The sequence below is a fragment of the Rhinopithecus roxellana genome, chromosome 12 (genome assembly GCF_007565055.1).
Source record: "Rhinopithecus roxellana isolate Shanxi Qingling chromosome 12, ASM756505v1, whole genome shotgun sequence".
Taxonomy (NCBI): domain Eukaryota; kingdom Metazoa; phylum Chordata; class Mammalia; order Primates; family Cercopithecidae; genus Rhinopithecus; species Rhinopithecus roxellana.
Genome location: NC_044560.1, coordinates 38,922,830 through 38,941,628, shown reverse-complemented (window position 1 = coordinate 38,941,628; position 18,799 = coordinate 38,922,830). Strand labels below are relative to the sequence as shown.

Here is an 18,799-nt window from a genome sequence, read left to right as displayed (position 1 = left end):
CCCATATTTCTTGCAGGCTTTGTTCACTTCTTTTTCCTCTTTTTTCTCTACACTTCTCTTCTCACTTCATTTCATTCATTTGATCTTCAATCATTGATACTCTTTCTTCCAGTTCATCGAGTTGGTTACTGAAGCTTGTGCATTTGTCACGTATTTCTCGTGTCATGGTTTTTATCTCTCTCAATTCGTTTATGGCCTTCTCTGCATTGATTATTCTAGTTATCCATTCTTTCATTCTCTTTTCAAGATTTTTAGTTTCTTTGCACTGGTTACATAGTTCCTCCTTTAGCTCTGAGAAATTTGATCAACTGAAGCCTTCTTCTCTCAACTTGTCAAAGTCATTGTCCATCCAGCTGCTTTGATCCATTGCTGGCAATGAGCTGTGTTCCTTTGGAGGGGAAGATGCACTCTTATTTTTTGAATTTCCAGCTTTTCTGCACTGCTTTTTTCCCATCTTCGTGGTTTTATCTGCCTTTGGTCTTTGATGATGGTGACGTACTGATGGGGTTTTGGTGTGGGTGTCCTTTCTGTTTGTTAATTTTCCTTCTAACAGTCAGGACCCTCAGCTGTAGGTCTGTTGGAGATTGGCTGAGGTCCACTCCAGACCCTGTTTGCCTGGGTATCAGCAGCGGAGGCTGCAGAAGATAGAATATTGCTGAACAGCGAGTGTTGCTATCTGATTCTTGTTCTGGAAGCTTCATCTCAGGGGTGTACCCTGCCGTGTGAGGTGTGAGGTATCGGTCTGCACCTAGTGGGGCATGTCTCCCAGTTAGGCTACTCAGGGGTCAGGGAGCCACTTGAGCAGGCAGTCTGTCCGTTTTCAGATCTCAACTTCTGTGCTGGGAGATCCACTGCTCTCTTCAAAGCTGTCAGACAGGGTCATTTACATCTGCAGAGGTTTCTGCTGCTTTTTGTTTAGCTATGCCCTGTCCCCAGAGGTGGAGTCTACAGAGACAGGCAGGCCCCCATGAGCTGCAGTGAGGTCCACCCAGTTCGAGCTTCCTGGAGGCTTTGTTTACCTACTTAAGCCTCAGCAATTGCAGGCGCCCCTCCCCCAGCCTCGCTGCTGCCTTACAGTCAGATCTCAGACTGCTGTGCTAGCAATGAGGGAGGCTCTGTGGGCATGGGACCCTCCCGTCCAGGTGTGGGATATAATCTCCTGGTGTGCTGTTTGCTAAGACCCTTGGTAAAGCACAGAATTAGGGTGGGAGTTACCCGATTTTCCAGGTGTTGTGTGTCTCAGTTTCCCTTGGCTAGGAAAAGGGATTCCCTTCCCCCTTGCGCTTCCCAAGTGAGGCAATGGCTCACCCTGCTTCAGCTCTGGCTGGTCGGGCTGCACCAGCTGACCAGCACCAATTGTCCAGCACTCCCCAGTGAGATGAACCCAGTACCTCAGTTGAAAATGCAGAAATCATCTGTCTTCTGTGTCACTTGCACTGGGAGCTGTAGGCTGGAGCTGCTCCTCTTCAGCCGTCTTGCTCTGGGACCATCGATTTAGTTTTCGTCCCTACTGTTTTATTATATTTTATTCTAGTTCTCCTTTTGGTCTGTCAATGCTTGCTGAATATATTTAGGTTATCTGATATTGGCTGCATCTATATTTTTATTATATCCTCTTGCTGAATTGACACTTTTATTGTTATATAATTACCCTCTTTGTCACTTGTGACAGATTTTTGACTTAAAGCCTATTTTGTCTGAAATAAATACAGCTACTCCTGCTCTTTTTTGGTTTATATTTGCATGAAATATTATTTCTATCCTTTTGTTTCAGCCTACATAAGTCCTGAAAGTTTGTTTCAAGCACGTGTAGTTGGGTCATTTTTTTTTATCTATTCAGCAACTCTATGTCTTTACATTGGATGACTTAGCCTATTTACATTTAAAATAATTATTGATAAGGACTTATCATTGCCATTTTCTTGATTTTTTCTGATTTTTTTATAGTTTCTTTGTTCTTTCTTTTTGCTCTCTTCCTTTGTGATTTAATTTTATACAGTGTATGTTTTAAATTATTTCTTTTTATCTTCTGTGTATCTACTATAGGTCTTTGTGGTTTCCATGTGGCTATATTATAACATAGGCTGTTACAACATCTTATAGTTATAACACTATTTTAAGCTGATAGTAACTTTGACCACTTACAAAAGATCCACACACTTACCTCATGCACACACACATTTTAAGTATTTGATGTTATAGTTATTTATTATTATGATTACACTTTAATTTCTGAGGTATACATGTAGAACATGGAGGTTTTTACATAGGTATACAGGTGCCATGGTGGTTTGCTGCACCCATCAGCCCGTCATCTACATTAGGTGTTTCTCCTAATGCTATCCCTTCCCTATCCCCCCAGCAGGCTCCAGTGTGTGATGTTCCCTTCCATGTGTCCATGTGTTCTTACTGTTCAACTCCTACTTATGAGTGAGAATATGCAGTGTTTGGTTTTCTATTCTTGTGTTAGTTTGCTGAGAATGATGGTTTCCAGCTTCATCCATGTCCCTGCAAAGGACACAAACTCATCCTTTTTTATGGATGCATAGTATTCCATGGTGTATATGTGCCACATTTTCTTTATCCAGTCTATCATTGATGGACATTTGGGTTGGTTCCAAGACTTTGCTATTGTAAACAGTGTTGCAATAAACATACATGTGCATGTATCTTTATATTAAAATGATTTATAATCCTTTGGGTATATACCCAGTAATGAGATTGCTGGGTCAAATGGTATTTATAGTTCTAGATCCTTAAGGAATTGCCACACTGTCTTCCACAATGGTTGAACTAATTTATACTCCCACCAACAGTGTAAAAGCATTCCTATTTCTCCTCTCCAGCATTTGTTGTTTCCTGACTTTTTAGTGATCACCATTCTAACTGGCATGAGACAGTATCTCATTGTGGTTTTGATTTGCATTTCTCTAGTGACCAGTGATGATGAGCATTTTTTCATAAATTTGTTGGCTGCATAAATGTATTGCTTTAAATAAGTTTTATGTACTTTCTCTTCTTATTCTGGGTTTTCTGTAATCCGTATTTTATTTCTTTTGATGGTGTCCCATAAATCCCATAAGCTTTCTTCATTCCTTTTCATTCTATCTTCATTTTCTACTCTGACTGAATAATTTTGAATGAGCTGTCTCTGATTTACATTCGTTTTTCCTGCTTGATCAAGTCTGCTGTGGAGTTCTATATTGCATTTTCCATTTCATTTATTGTATTCTTCAGCTCCAGAATTTCTGGGATTTTTTTAGTGATTTCTGTCTCTTCATTTAACTTCTTGTTTTGTTCATTGGTTTCCTGATTTTATTGATTTGTCCATCTGTGCCCTCTAGTTACTTACTCAGCTTCCTTAAAATATTAATTTTGATGTTTTTGTTAGGCAATTAATGGAGCTTCATTTCTTTCAGTCTGGTTACTAGAAAAGTGTGTTCCCATAGTGGCTCACGCCTGTAATCTCAACACTTCGGGAGGTTGAGACGGGTGAATCACTTGAGGTCAGGAGTTCAAGATCAGCCTGGCCAACATGGTGAAACCCCATCTCTACTAAAAATACAAAAAAAAAGCCAGGTGTGGTGGCAGGCATCTGTAATCCCGGCTACTCAGGAGGTTGAGGCAGGAGAATCACTTGAACCTAGGAGGTGGAGGTTGTAGTGAGCTGAGATTTTTCCAGTGTACTCCATCCTTGGTAACAGAGTGAGACTCTGTCAAAAAAAAATTGTGTTATTTTGGTGGTGTCATATTCACTTGTTTTGTTTTGTTTGTATTCCCGGAAGTCTTGTATTGTTGTCTTTGTGTTTGAAGAAGCTGTCTCCTCCTTCAGTCTTTACTGACTTGCTTCAGGAGAGAAACACCTTCACCAGTCAGCCAGATCAGGGATTCTGAGTCTCTCTCAGACTTTTGCTATGGATGTGCCTGCTCCACCTATTTTGTTTCCTCTTGGGCAGAATTTCTTAAGATTGTTCGCCCTTTCTCAGTCCCACAAAGCCAGGCTGTGTGCTGGGAGTCTGTCACTTGTTTTTTTAGGCAATGCTCTGAAATGCTCAAGTTTATGTTCCTTCTCCCACTCCCACAAAGTCAAGGTGGCTGGCTGTGTATCCTGGCCAGACAACTGCAAGTGCTCACACTGACTATCTGTCAGGCACATGAAAGGAGCTAGCTACAGTTATAGAGGGGAGGCTGAAAAACACAATCTGTTGGAAGGACCTACGGGTCAGTTATGGTGGTCCACAGGTGAGGCATACCGAACAGGTCATGGGCAAACTTTCTGTTGGAGAATAATAGAATATACAGCTCTTTGTTTAGTTTTGAACCTTGGTTGCTGAGAGTCCCTACCTCTCCTCCCAGCTCCTAACCTCTCCCAGCCACTCCGCCTTGTTGATGCCCTCAGTATTCTAAGTGGGGCAAGAAAGAAGTAGGCCTCTAGGACAATATCCCGCACAGTTGGGGAATACTCACTCATTACATTTTTACTTTCCCCTGTGAGGACAATTGTGAGTTGAAGGAGTTTCTCCTGGCCTTGAGCTGTGCCACCTTGAGGGAGGGGCAAAATGGGTAAAATGAAACTATTCTCCTTACTCTCTTCAATGAGTCTATTCTCATCAGCTTTGCTCCAATGATATGGTGGAATTTCTCCACTGGACTTCCAAGCTCCCACAAAAATATTCTTATCTGCAGGTGGTTGCCAAAATCAGTAAACTGTGTCATGTTAGAAAACTCCTATTCTGCCATCTTGCTTATATCACTGAAAATATCTTTATTCCACACTCATTTTCATAGTTTGGGAATATTAGTTTGGTGGTGTATAGGATTTTAGTTGAAAATCATTTTCTTTCAGAAGTTGGATATATTTCTGTATAATTTTCTCATTCCAAATATTTTTGAGAAGTCAAATGTCATCTAGATCTTGATCCTTTGTGTGAAACCTGATTTTTCTCTCCCCTCTTAATCCTCAATACTCCTTGAATGAGTGAGCTTTTCCAATCTGAAATAAACTCGTTCATTGTTTGAAATTACTGAAATATTCTTGAATTGTTCCTTTAGTATTTTCTGTCCTTTGTGTTCTCAGTTTACTTTTCTTAGAACTTCATTACTCGGATACTAAAATGTCTCAACTATTAAAAATTCATCTTTACTGTCTTTTTGTCTAATATTACCACATTTTCTAGAAGACTTCTTCACATTTATCTTTTGATTCTTCTATAGTTTTTCTTTCAATCATTCTTCTGAGTTAGAACATCAATTTAAGAAAAATGTCATGAAGTCATTTTCATCCCATTTTTTATGTCTGTAACCTTGGCACAATGTCTGGCACTTTTAAGTCCTCAAAGAACATCAGTTTTAAAAGTGTGTGTGTGTGAAAAAAAAGTGTGTGTGTGTACACACATATCCACACACATTAATAATGTGTATATTCACAGTATATATATTATATTATATTCTTTCAGCACACTAATTCTTTTTCCTCTGTTCTCTAAGGTAGATAAATTTTACATATTTATACTTGAAGCCAGATCATTTTGGTATGTTTTTGGTTCTTTTTTTGACTTACATCCTCCGATTCCTTTTTATTTCTAATAATTATAGATAACATTATTACAACACTTTGTGCCAATTGCTTTTCTGTATAATCTCTTTTAATCTTCACTACAACTCTATTATAAAACCATTCATATAATCACTATTTTTCAGAGTAGGAAACTAAGGAATTGGGAGTTTAAAGGACTTGCCTAGGGCTACCCAGCCAGAAGGTATATAGCTAGGATTCCATCTTAAGCCAACAGACTCTGCTCTGAATTATTTTTAATTTAAACTGTAAACAATATAATACAAAATTTTAAATAAATAATATAGCACCATTTTCACCACAGTAGGCAATTCCATTTTCAGTAGAAGATAAAGAGACATCATCTTTTTCTTAAAATCATATTTTAATTTACTTCTGCTTCCATGTCCTGGTTTACACATAATTTAAGGATATACCATTTTAAGGCAGGGACCTGTGGAGATAAGGCATCATGCATACCAGCATGCAATGAGCCCAGATTGGAGAGTGAACAGAAAAAGCTAAACAGAGAAAAGGAGAAATTTATACTCCTGTTGGTTGAAGATATTTAAAGTAAAGACTTTTAAAGGAAAATGTTAAGAATGATTCACAACTTATATTATTGACCTGGCTGCCCTTTTTTTAGTGACTATTTAATGGAAGAAGTTCTAGGTGTTCTGGCCTTCCAAAAACAAGAGAAACAGGCTTTTTCATTAAATTCATACATAATGGAGCTCCCAAACTTTTGGAGGCTCTTATTTAGAAGTCAGAACAGTTCAGTAATAATTTTAGGACCACATGATTTCATGAAATTTTAAATGGAGAGAAATGGGGTGAGAAATATCACAAATTCCCCACTTTGTACCCCTTTGTACCCCTATTTGGCAGTGGATAAGTGACCTGTTCTGGATTTGACTACCCTCCTGCTGCTTCAAGGGCTTTGAAGTCCTGCAGACATGGTAGTCTAGATGAATGGAATCTAGAAAGGTGGAATCTTTTGTTTCTTGAGCATCCATCATCAAAAAGTTCCATTACATCCTGCCAGAAACTATTCCTTATCCTTCCATCAGATATGAAGTACTGGGAAAGGTCAGTTTGAAAATTTTTACATCCTTAATAATAATTTCAAAAATTGAGAGAAAGTGGTACTGCAGGCATATCATATCATAACAGCTTCATATAGCTTCTTCCCTTGTAACTTTCGCGGGGCCTGCTACATTGATCCTTTTCTGTCAATTGATTGAAATGTCCCCCACATCTTCTATTCCTCTAACCCTCACATTTATGGATTAGGTTTGCAGCTTTTGCATTTTCAGTTTCATAGAAAAATCTGTGTTTTTCTGTCACACAGCCAGTAGCACAGCTGTGACAGCAGATGAGCAAATCTCCAAGGGCAATCAGCCAGGCTGGCTACCTCAGAGACTCCAGGGAGGACCCAAGGAAAGCTGCTTGTCTCTTCACACTTTCAGGCAGATGCAGAGCTACACTCTGTATGGCCACCAAAAAAAGAATTGTATAAAATTTAGCAGAGCCCAATATTAGTTTGGGAATATCTATCAGTTTTGGGTGTGTTCTTAAGTATTTTTCACATGTATATGTTCAACCTTCCTAGCCTTATAAAATGATGATTGGAAGTAAAGATTTTATCTTCTGTTTTCTTTACATCTACTTGTTTTCCCTTCTCTCAGTAGTGGCACTATAACTTAATAACTTAAGCTATTTTTATTTCTTTAGGTTACTAAAGATCAAAGTTTTATCTTAGGTCAAATACACAATTGTCCTCAATCTTTAATCACTTTTAAACTTTTATTATAAAATATTATTTAACATTCAACTTTTATTAAAAATAATGTATATATGATTAATAATATTGATATGTTATTAAGTTTTTATTTCTACTTAAATGGTTATTCTAAATGGTGTTTATACCATATACTGACTCATAGTTTAATAATTATCTAAATATTAGAACTATAGTTTAAAGAATATTTGTTGGAACATTTTCATGTACTTTGTTTTTTTCACATTTTAGGTGTACAAGAATTTCCAGAAAACATAAAGTGCTGTAAGTGTTTAACAATTATTGAAGCCAGTGTCAATCCCATTTCTAAGTGAGTATGAGTGATTACATTTTATTTATTTTTATGTTTCCATTGTATAATAATGTACCAAGATAGATGAAATGCACATCATAACTTAAACTGAAATGTAACATTGACATAACATTTAATAGAATGATGGGAAAAATTAATCAGAATAGTTTGACAAAAGATGATTAAAAACATTGCTGAGTAGCAAGGGAGACCCAATTGGCAAAAGATGGTATTACTTTGAAGCAAACTTTTTCACCATTTTCCACAGCTCTCAGGTAGCATTCCATAGATACGAGTTGAAACTAATAAAACGGTTATTAGTAATGGTCATGGTGGAAAACTAGCATAAAGGGCCTGGCAGAAGTTCAAGATAGTGCAGAGTTTAAGGTAAGGATAAGTGCATAAAAATAACCTGTCATGTAGTCCAAGGGAATTAAGTATGACCAGAAATAGAAAGTACTTGTATACCAGAGATTGCAGCAAGAGTAAAGAGATTACCCTAGGAGGACAGGAAAATGGAAGGCCTGGATGATAGAGATGCTGTGATCAGAAAATGGGTATTTATAGACCAAGATCTGTTAATTAAGAAATGCCGTAGAAAAATGATACCCAGAAAGTGACCATGTTGGTGAACTGAGCATATGGTGTAGTGACAGAAGTCTGTGGAATGAAGTAGGTCAGGAAGCAATAAAACAAATTGATTGGAGGAGTCATGAACCTGAATGTTAAAGTCACTTAATAATGGAAGTAGAAATAAAATCTAGAGAGGTTACTGACAGTTGTAATATTTAGAAGAGGTTGAAACAAGTCAGTGGTATTGGGCTGCAAAAAATGAGCTTCAGAGTAAGACTGGCATTTTAGTTATACAAAGCTGACAGTAGGATTTGAAAAAAATTCCTCAATATTTTGTCTGATGAAGTGTAGGAGACTGGGGGAAACTGAAGCCCATTGGAAAGACATTTAATGGATGGAGTGTTTTTAGAAGAAGACATAAATAAATTTGTCAAAGGGAAGTTGATGGGAAATTGTATACCAGTAGAGTTGAGGAGAGGGAATAGTGAAAGTGGTTCTCTATGGATGATGGAAAGAGGCTCTAGACAAGGTGAGGAGTGGAATAGAATGTAAAAGAATGAGATCAAAGTTTAGGTGGAGATCTTTATAGTGAATGGTTTGTGAAATAATCTGAGGCCTTTGTGTTAAAAATTACAGTTTTTCTTCCCGAGAAGTAGATAGGGAGGGAAAAAAGGAGAAAACAAAACCCTAAAAAGCTTTTCCCAAAACTCTTAGACCAAAAAAGCAATTTTTTCAACATCTCAATGAAATAGATGTTATTAATTTCTCCCACCAGGACTACAACCATGTCCCTGAATTAAGTCAAAACAATTCAGTATTGACAATAAATTGCTTTTTTTCCCCTAATTATTTAATTCTAATTGCTCATCTTATTTAGGAATCATAGTAGGTCTTTGGGAGTGGAAGCCAGATGATAAATTACATCTCCGAGAAATTTCAAGTCTATGGGTTTATTGGATATGTCTAATTCCCTTCATATGTTTAACTTTTTAAAAGATAAATAAATATGACCTATTTCAGCAAAATGCATAACACTATAAACATTAAACAGTTTTGGAATTCACAAAAATTATGAAAAGTCATTATAAATTGTTTATCAAATTTTAAAGTCAGGTTTTTAAATATGTTTTTTCTATACAATAAAATTCACTCTGGCCAGGCATGGTTGCTCACACCTGTGATCCCAACACTTTGGAAGGTCAAGGCAGGAGGATCGCATAAGTTCAAAACTGGCCCTGGCAACATGATGAAACTCTATCTCTACAAAATATATAAAAAATTAGCCTGGTGTGGTGGTGGATGCCTGTAGTCCCAGCTACTTGAGAGACTAAGGTGGGAGAATCACTTTAGCCTGGGAGGACAAGGCTGCAGTGAACCATGATCATGCCCCTGCACTCCAAACTGGGCATGAGAATGTGACCCTCTCACAATAAAATAAAATTAATTATATTTAGGTGTATGGTTCAATGAATTTTAACAAATGTATACAGTCATGTGACCATCTCCATAGTCAAGATATAGACTATTGCATCATCTCAAAAAATTCCCTTAGCCCAGTCATCCACTGATGATTATTATCCCCATTGCTTTGTCTTTTTCGAAATGAAAAATAAATGATATCATACTTTTGTGTCTGACTTCTTTTACTTAACATAATGATTTTGAAATTTATTTTTAATTTTTCAATAATCAGTACTTTATTCCCCTTTATTGCCAGGTAGCATTCCATTGTGTGGATATAGCATTATTTATGTATCTATATTTCAGTTGATAGGCATTTGGGTTGTTTCCAGTTTTTGGCTATTATGAATAAAGCTGGTACAAACTATGCACAAGTGTTTATGTGAGCATATATTTTCATTTCTATTGGGTGAAGTCCTAGGACTAGTTTTCTGAGTAGTATGGTATGTGTATGTTTAACCTGATAAGAAGCTTCCAAACTGCTTTCCCAAAGGTATTCAATTGTGCATTACATCATTTCAGTTGTTCAGAGTTCAGTTGTTCCTCATCTTTGCCAGAATTTGGTTCTATTAGTTTTTTATTTTTTTCCATTTTAACCAGTGTAGTAGAAATGGTATTTCATTATGGTTTTAATATGTATTTCTAATGTCTCATTAGCACCTTTCCATATATTTATTTATAATCTATATTGCTTCTTTGCTAAAGATTCAAATTTGTTGTTCATTTTTATTGGCTTGCCTTTTTATTGTTGAATTATAAGAATTATGTATGTATTCTGGACCTTTAGAAGATATTTGGAAGTGAAGATTTTCTCTTATTCTATGGCTGCTCTGTTTATTTTCTAAGTAGTACCTTTCAAAGAGAGGGTTTTAAATTTGATGAATTTCTATTTAATCATTTTTTATGCTTTCTGCTGTTCTTTTTTATCTAGGATATCTTTACTAAATTTATAGCCATAGTGATTTTCCCCTATGCCTTCTTCTGAAACTCTTATAGTTTAGGCTTTACAGTTAGGTCTATGATCCATTTAAAGTTGATTTTGTATACATTGTTGTTAAACAATTGATCACATATATTTGAGTTTATTTCTGGATTTTCAATTTTTGTTAATCTATATGTTTGTCCTTACACCAGTTCCCTACTGTCTTAATTACTGTAGCTTTACATAATAGTAAGTCATGAAATCAGAAAATATGAGTCCTTCAACTTTGTTCTTCATCAGAATCATTTGGGCTAGTATGCTCTTTGCTATTCTATGTGAATTTTATAATTAGCTTGCTAATTTATACAGAAATGTACAAGCATGTTGGAATTTTGATAGGGATTACATTAAATCTGTAGATCAATTTGGGTAGAACTTAACATCTCAAAAACATTGAATATTCTCATCCCTGAGTATAGTTTAGCTCCATACTTATTTCAGTATTTAAAATTTTATCAATGTTTTATAGATTTCAGCATACAAATTTTGTTCATTTTATTCTATGTGTTTTATGATTTTTGTGCTATTGCGAATGATTTTTTATTATTCCAATTGTTTACTGCCAGCATGTACAAACACAATTGATTTTTAATATTTATCTGATCTTCTTCAATCTTACTAAACTCACTAATTCCATTAAATTGCATGTGTAGATTTTTGTGAAATTTTCTTTGTAGAATATCATGTTACCTGTGAATGAGACGGTCTCATTTTATCATTTTTTATCTCCATGCCATTTATTTGTTTGTTTTTCTTACCTTTTGGTCTTGGCTAACACCTCCTTTACATGTTGAACGTCAGAGGTGAAAGCAGGCATCATTATCTTGTTCCCAATCTTAGAGAGAAATCATTTAGAGTTTCACCATTATGTGTGACTGTTGCTTGTTTTTTAAACATATGCCATTTATTAGATTGAGAAAATTTCCAGTAACCTGACATTCACTTCCTTTTGAGCCCTCACTAGCAGGGCCATCAAAGTTTAGATTTCTTCTAAACATCTTTTTAAGAAAATGTATGCTTTATCCTGTTTTTTTAACGTTCTCCAGTCTGTGACCACTGAGTGCTTTCAAAGCCACTGCACATTTTTGAAATCAGTTACAGCAGAACCCCAATTCCAATCATCAAAAAGCTTTATTAATTTTCTAATGCTCTGAAACAAATTGCCACAAATGTATCAGCTTAAAACAACACATATTATTTATTTCTCAATGTCTGTGGGTCAGGAATTTGAGAATGGCTTATCTGGGTCCCCTGCTTCAGAGTTTCATCAGGCTGCACTCTTTGCTGGCTGTCAGCTGGCAACCACTCATGGGACCTGGAGACTGTGTGCAGTTCCCTGCCATATAATTCTCCCCCAAGGCAGTTTTGAGTCTCTTAGCCAGATGGAGTTATATAATGTAATTTAGTTGTGGGAGAGACATTCCGTCATATTTGCCACATTCTATTGATCAGTAGCAAGTCACAGGTCCTACCAACACTCAAAGGAAGGAGATTATACAAGGGCATAAACATCAGGAGGTGAGGATCATGGTGGGGCATTTAGAATGTATCTTCCACATAGCTGATATTATGTGCCCAACTGCTAAACTATGTGGGTGTCTGGGTCTATTGTTATCCTATCTTTGTTGTAGTTTTTTAATTGATATATATAGATGTACATTTTGGATGGGCACATGTGATCATTTGATACATTCATATAATCAAATCAGGGTAATTGGGATATCCATCATTTTAAATATTTATCTTTTCTTTACACTAGGAACATTCTAATTCTCTTCTGGCTATTTTGAAATGTAAATGTAATTAATGTTACCTAGAGTAACTCTACTGATCCATCAAACACCATATCTCATTTGTTCTATGTAACTGTGTATTTGTACATACCACTTTTCATTTAAGCAATTAATAAAAGGAAAGCATTTACTTAGTAGAATGAATTATTTGCCAATTTATAAAACATATATATTCTTTGAATTTTTAAATAAATCTGTCACATGTGAAATGCCACCAAGTTATTTTAGGATAGTAAAATCATTTCATTATTGAGAGCTCCTTCCTTAATGTCAGATATTGAATTTCATTGAATACTTTAGAGGAAAGTAAAGGCAACTTAAGATTGTCATCTTCACCAAGTGTATCCTGCTTGCTATGGAATACTTTCTTCCTTACAGTTCCTCATACGTTTTTCTGGAAGTGATTATATTGACAAGTCAGGCCCTTGTCTCTATTAGAAGCTACAAAATGTACCATAAAATTAATGATAAAGTTAAATATCTTTTTTTGGCAGACTTACTGACAGTATATATATGATTTTTCAAATAACATCAAATCCATTTTTCGTTGTATGTTATTTTCAAAGTACAATAATGGACAGTTTAAGAGATTTTAAAAATTCCTTATCCCCAAATAATTTATAATTTTTCCCAGGACTAGAAAATTTCCAATACTAGTGCAAAGTATAATTGTATAAACATTCATCTAAATCTATGAACAGAATCATATGAGACAAGTAAAGAAGACATTAATTTTGAATCTAAGTGCAGAGTAACCATTCAATAAATTCGCGTTGAAGTGAATTGAAATAAAACATAGATGTCATTAAATGACATACTATGTGATCATATTCTTAACTCTACATTTTTAAGAAGAAAAGTTCAATAGAAAAATGTCAATACATCTTTTTTTTATAACCAGGCTGATAAAAACTGGCTTACTTTGCATGCTGGTTTTTGACATAACCTATTTTTGGTGGTTCAATTTTGTCATTGGAATCTGCAAAATGTGGTCAATTCTTAAACTCTGAACAAAATGTTCTATGTAATAAGCCAGATTCTTCTAGGGCATAAGCATTACCAAAAAAGAAGCAAAAAATAAGTATATTTTGATCAAAGAAGTAGTACAATATCATTTATTACATATATATGGAGAATAGTAGACTGAGAGAACCTGGATAGTTTTGATATATAGGAAAAATATTGGTCCCTACAAATAGGAAATTTGTATTTTAAAAGCCATTTTCTACTGAGTAGTGACACTGTTAAAGTAAATTATTAGATTAATGGTTTTAACATTCGTCTAATTTTACATGTATCTTACTGATCATCTTTTTGAAAAGTCATATGTAACTACTTGTTTTGAATTACAAGACATCAAAGATAATACTTAAATTCCAATGGAAATGTATTTAACATCTGTGTAAACAAATGTATTTAACATTATAACAACTGTCATACTATCAGGACAGGAGCTCTAATGGATTACAACAAAGTAAAACACAGAGAAAAGTAATGACCTACCATAGCCTTTCATTTCTATAAGATTAAGTTCAAACCTTTGAGTTGAGCATTCAAGGACTGTAAACCCTGCCCTCTCCTGATATTCTTAAATATTAACTCCTGATACTCTAATACATAAAGTATTTGCTCCGGAACTCATCTTCTCTTCGTTATACATCTCAAGTGTCTTCTTACCTCTACATCATAAACACCCTCGTTTTTCACTTGCCTCCCTTCTTTTTCTTTTCTACTTTCATAAATCCTATGTCTCTTAAAAGAAAATTTATGGCAACATCCTCTATGAAATCATATCCGCACAATTCAGCTCCAAAATACAAACTAGAAAAATGTATTTACAGCAAAAATAACCAATATCAGATTAATATACAGTAAGTCTTCACTTAATGTCATTGATAGGTTGTCGGAAACTCCAACTTTAAGTTACAGGACAGACCAGCAGGTCTTCAAATAACGTTGTTTCCTTCAACATTATTTCATTATAATGTTGTAGAGAAGATTTAAAAAAATTGTTTTGTTATACATAGTTGCACTTAAACTTGCAGTTTCCAAGAACCTATCAATGACATTGAGAAGTTATTACTAACAATGTGTAAAGAATTGCCATAAATCAGCATAAAAATATAAATGTGTTTGTTTTCGATTCCCCAGAAGCAGATGTTTAGAAAAGAATATAAGCAGTATATTTAAGAGATGAGCCCAGGAAATACTTGTTGAGGGTGTTTTTTCAAGCTCTTTACAGTATTTGGCCATTGGACTTTAACTTTCTGAGGAGCTCTGGGTAACAGTGTAGAACACACACTAGAGTTGTCAAACACAATGGGAGAGGGAGCAGAAGTATTTATATTCCTACCTGTCATTAGGTGAGTACTGTCTCTGAGAGGGACATTAATTCCATGGAACTTGGGCTACCAGGTGCATTAACAGACCAGGCTTTAGCAGCTGAAGAAAGCCTTCAAACAGGAAGGAAAGGGGCAGGCAATCATGATTTGTTCCAGTGTACAACAAAATGATAAAGGCAGGGAGTTCTGGTTGGGGCACCAATAGAAAAAATAGGTAAAATATGTAAACATGTATTTCACACAAAAGGAAACAAATATTGCTAATAAACTTTTATTCCTAACTAATCAGCAAAATGATTATTATTGCTATTTTATATTTACCAAATTGGCAAAAACGAAAAAAGCTAACAAAACCAAGGGTTAGGAAGGACATGGAAAAAAGGTGGAACTATTTTGAATGAAATTTGGCTACATCTAGTAAATATAGACTTGCTTTCGCTATGACCAATGATGTCACTTCTAAGGATATAACTTAGGTAATCTTTTGTAAATGTATACTATATGTTCAAAAATATTCACAGAAGCCAATATTTGTAATAGCAAAATGAAAAACTAGAAACAACTGTGGGCCGGGCGCGGTGGCTCATGCCTGTAATCCCAGCAATTTGAGAGGCCAAGGCGGGTGGAACCCCTGAGGTCAGGACTTCGAGACAAGTCTGGCCAACATGGTGAAACCCCATCTCAACTAAAAATACAAAAATTAGTTGGGCGTGGTGCTGGTGCCTGTAATCCCAGCTACTCGGGAGGCTGAGGCAGGAGAATCACTTGAACCTGGGAGGCGGAGGTGGCAGTGAGCCGAGTTTGCACCATCGCACTCTAGCCTGGGAGACAAGTGTGAAACTCTATTTCAAAAAAAAAAAAAAAAAAAAGAAGAAGAAGAAGAAGAAGAAACAACTGTAATGTTCATTAGAAGGAAAACGGCAAATTGTATATTCATGCAATGGAATACTATGCTATGATGGCCAATCAGTCACATCAAAATGGATGGATTTTTTAAATCTAATACTAATTTTTAAAGCCTTTGGACAATGTTCACAGTATGATTTGATTTACATAATATTCAAAACCATGCAAAACCATGCAACCTGTTTTGTTTTAGGGAGTTAAATATTTGTGGTAAAGCTGTTTCAAAACAGAATAGTAAACATGATTCAGGAATTTGTGTGGCAAATAGGAAGATGTAGACAGGGAGGGACACCCAGAGGGTTTCAAAGATACTGATTCTATTTCTTGATTCTATTGTGGGTACACATATATTCTTTTATACATATATGTATGTACACACATACATACCCAAATACAAACATTTTATATATATTTTATATATATATATATATATATGTAAGTGTTTTATATATACATATAACAAAGTATTGGACATGGGAAGAGAAACCATGGAATAAAACTCATATAATGTCCCAGGAGAAGGAGAAGAAGCAGGAAAACTGTAGTAGAAGCAAAGAAGGGGAGAACAAGCAGTGATGGCAACTGTTGCTAGGCAGTGTAGGATCTGAAATAAAATGAGGCTAATGGGATTGGAACTTAGGAGGTCAGTGGAGGCCTTGGTGAGTGCATTTTCAGTAACAGAGTTGAGGTAGATGCCAGAAAACAATGGCTTGAGTAGTAATAAGAAGCAATGAGTATAGGCAGCTTTTTAAATAATTTTAGCAGTAAATGCAAGGAGGAAGACAGGCTGTAATTTGAGGAGAAGGCAAATTAGAAGGCTATTTAGGAGTATTTTATAAAATAACAAAATCTGGACTAGACTATACATAAAAGTATTACAAATGTTTAAATAGAAATTTACTAATAAAAAAATTAATATTCCTCTAAAAACAAGTCTCCTGAGAAATCCTTGAATTAAATCTTTTTACATTTAAAATAATGATTTAATCTAATTTCTATAACTCGTAAAGGTTATTTTCTTAATTTTTTGATGCAGTTTATAGCCTTTATGATTGTCTAATTATCTTTTCAATGTTCTTTGTCATTTTTAATAGATATTAATTAGACCAATTTGAATCATGATTTACATACATATTGAGCAGGCATTAAAGAAATTATTAGTCAAGGGGACAACATGCTCCTTCACTTTTCATACTGGGCAAATTTAGTCATCACTGTAACAAATTGTAGACAAATTTTGATGATTAAGTGAAATAGTAACTGGATACTCTTGCCTGACTATGTATGTGAATATTCTGTTGAAAAAGGAACATTAGTTTTAAAATTACAAACAAGCCAAACAATTTGAGATTTCCATAAAAAATGTCCTGGCTGGTGTGCATAAGGTTAGGCCAGCAATAAGAGATGATGTTGCTAATTTTAGCAGTGACATAAATCTTAGTGTAAGAGAGTAGCATGGAAGTGGATAAATGCTATTTACTTTAATAACAGGCAAAATTTTCAAACTGTAACAACATGCTCAATAAATTCTTTCATTACTGTAATACCAAAGGAGAGTTGAAAAATGTATTACATTTATATTTTTTCTCCTCAGAGATATATATTTTTGTTCTGTTTCTATAGCAACATTAATGCAGTGACTAAAACTTTAACTCCTTTTTAGACTCCCTGATGGCTTCACACAGCTCCTAAACCTGACCCAGCTCTACCTGAATGACGCCTTTCTTGAATTTCTTCCAGCCAATTTTGGAAGGTAAGAATAAGAAATTTAAATTATGCAATTATATTTCACCTTAGGTAAGTGCTTTACTAGTGTCAGTTGATGAGACTTCAAAAGTGCCAGCTGTGATTAAAGATAAGCCTCATTATTATTCAATAAATGGAACTGTTAATTAATGAAACTTTTACAAAAAATAAAGTAAAATTAGGCCTTTACATGACATTAATAGTCAAATAAATTCTAGATGAATTAAAGAGTTGAATATAAAAAAATAAAGCCAGAAATGATCTGAGGGAAAAAAAGGAGATGAATATTTATGGCTCTTTTGTTGAGAAATACCTTTACAGGCATAGACGCAAAGAAGAATACCATAAATGGATAGATATGGTGACCTAAATACTTTTAACATAAAGTATCAGAAAATCAAAGATTTAAGGTAAAACAATAAACTGAAAAATAGTTTCATTATATATGAAAAAAATTATTTATATGTTTAACATAGAAAGAATTCTTACATATAAATATGCAAACAAAAATTTTAGGGGAAAATGGTCGAATTACAAGAAAAAAGCAATTCATAATAACACATATGAATGGCTGGGGAACACATAAAACATGTCTGTCTTCACAAATAATAAATATAATACAAGTTAAAACAATAAAAAACCTTTATGTTCCAACATATTGCAAAAACTTTTTTTTAGAGTATAAAAACAGAGATGATCTCATGCTCTCTGATAGGACTGTAGAATGTTATGACCTTCAAGCAGGGCAGTATGCTTTTAAAACCTTTGAAAATATTTACAACCGTTGCCTCTGTGAATCATTTCTAGAAATGTCTATTACCATTGTCAGTATCCCATTGGGATTTATGGACAAGTTTATTGTTATTTACAAAGTGAAAAAAGTGAAATCACATATCTGTCTAGGATATTGGTTAAATATATTATGGTTCATCTATATGATAATACTGTATAATAATTAATAATACTATCTTAGGAAAGTTTTTTTTTAAATTCTTAAGATATTTCCAATATTAATATGAATCTGTATGAAATGAAAGACTGGTATCTTAAAAGTAAAATTATGAATAATTTTTATTGTCATCTTGACATGTTTTTCAATATTTTTCAGGTGTTCTACAATGAACTTTTTTGTGCAAAATATATATCTCAACAGCTAGGACATTTTTAAATTTATTGTCAACTGCATTTATGTAAATGAATATCTTTGAAATTGTTCAAATAATAGACTAAGTGTAGCTTGACACCAATCTGTTGACCGAAGCTGGCACAGGACATTAAAAACTCAGTTGAATAATGAAGTCACTTAACATGTGACAACCTCCATTTACATACTGAGAGCACATCAACAT

General features: G+C 34.6%; 1 protein-coding gene across 3 annotated transcripts in view; it reads left to right on the top strand.

Moving 5' to 3' along the window:
• Positions 1-18,799, top strand: part of LRRC7 (leucine rich repeat containing 7) — a 468,702-nt gene that overhangs the window by 148,803 nt on the left and 301,100 nt on the right. For all 3 annotated transcript variants that reach the window (XM_030913316.1, XM_030913317.1, XM_030913318.1), the window contains exons 4-5: positions 7,587-7,665; positions 17,368-17,457. In XM_030913316.1, coding sequence (XP_030769176.1) covers positions 7,587-7,665; positions 17,368-17,457 — 169 coding nt within the window. The remainder of the gene's footprint in view (positions 1-7,586; positions 7,666-17,367; positions 17,458-18,799) is intronic.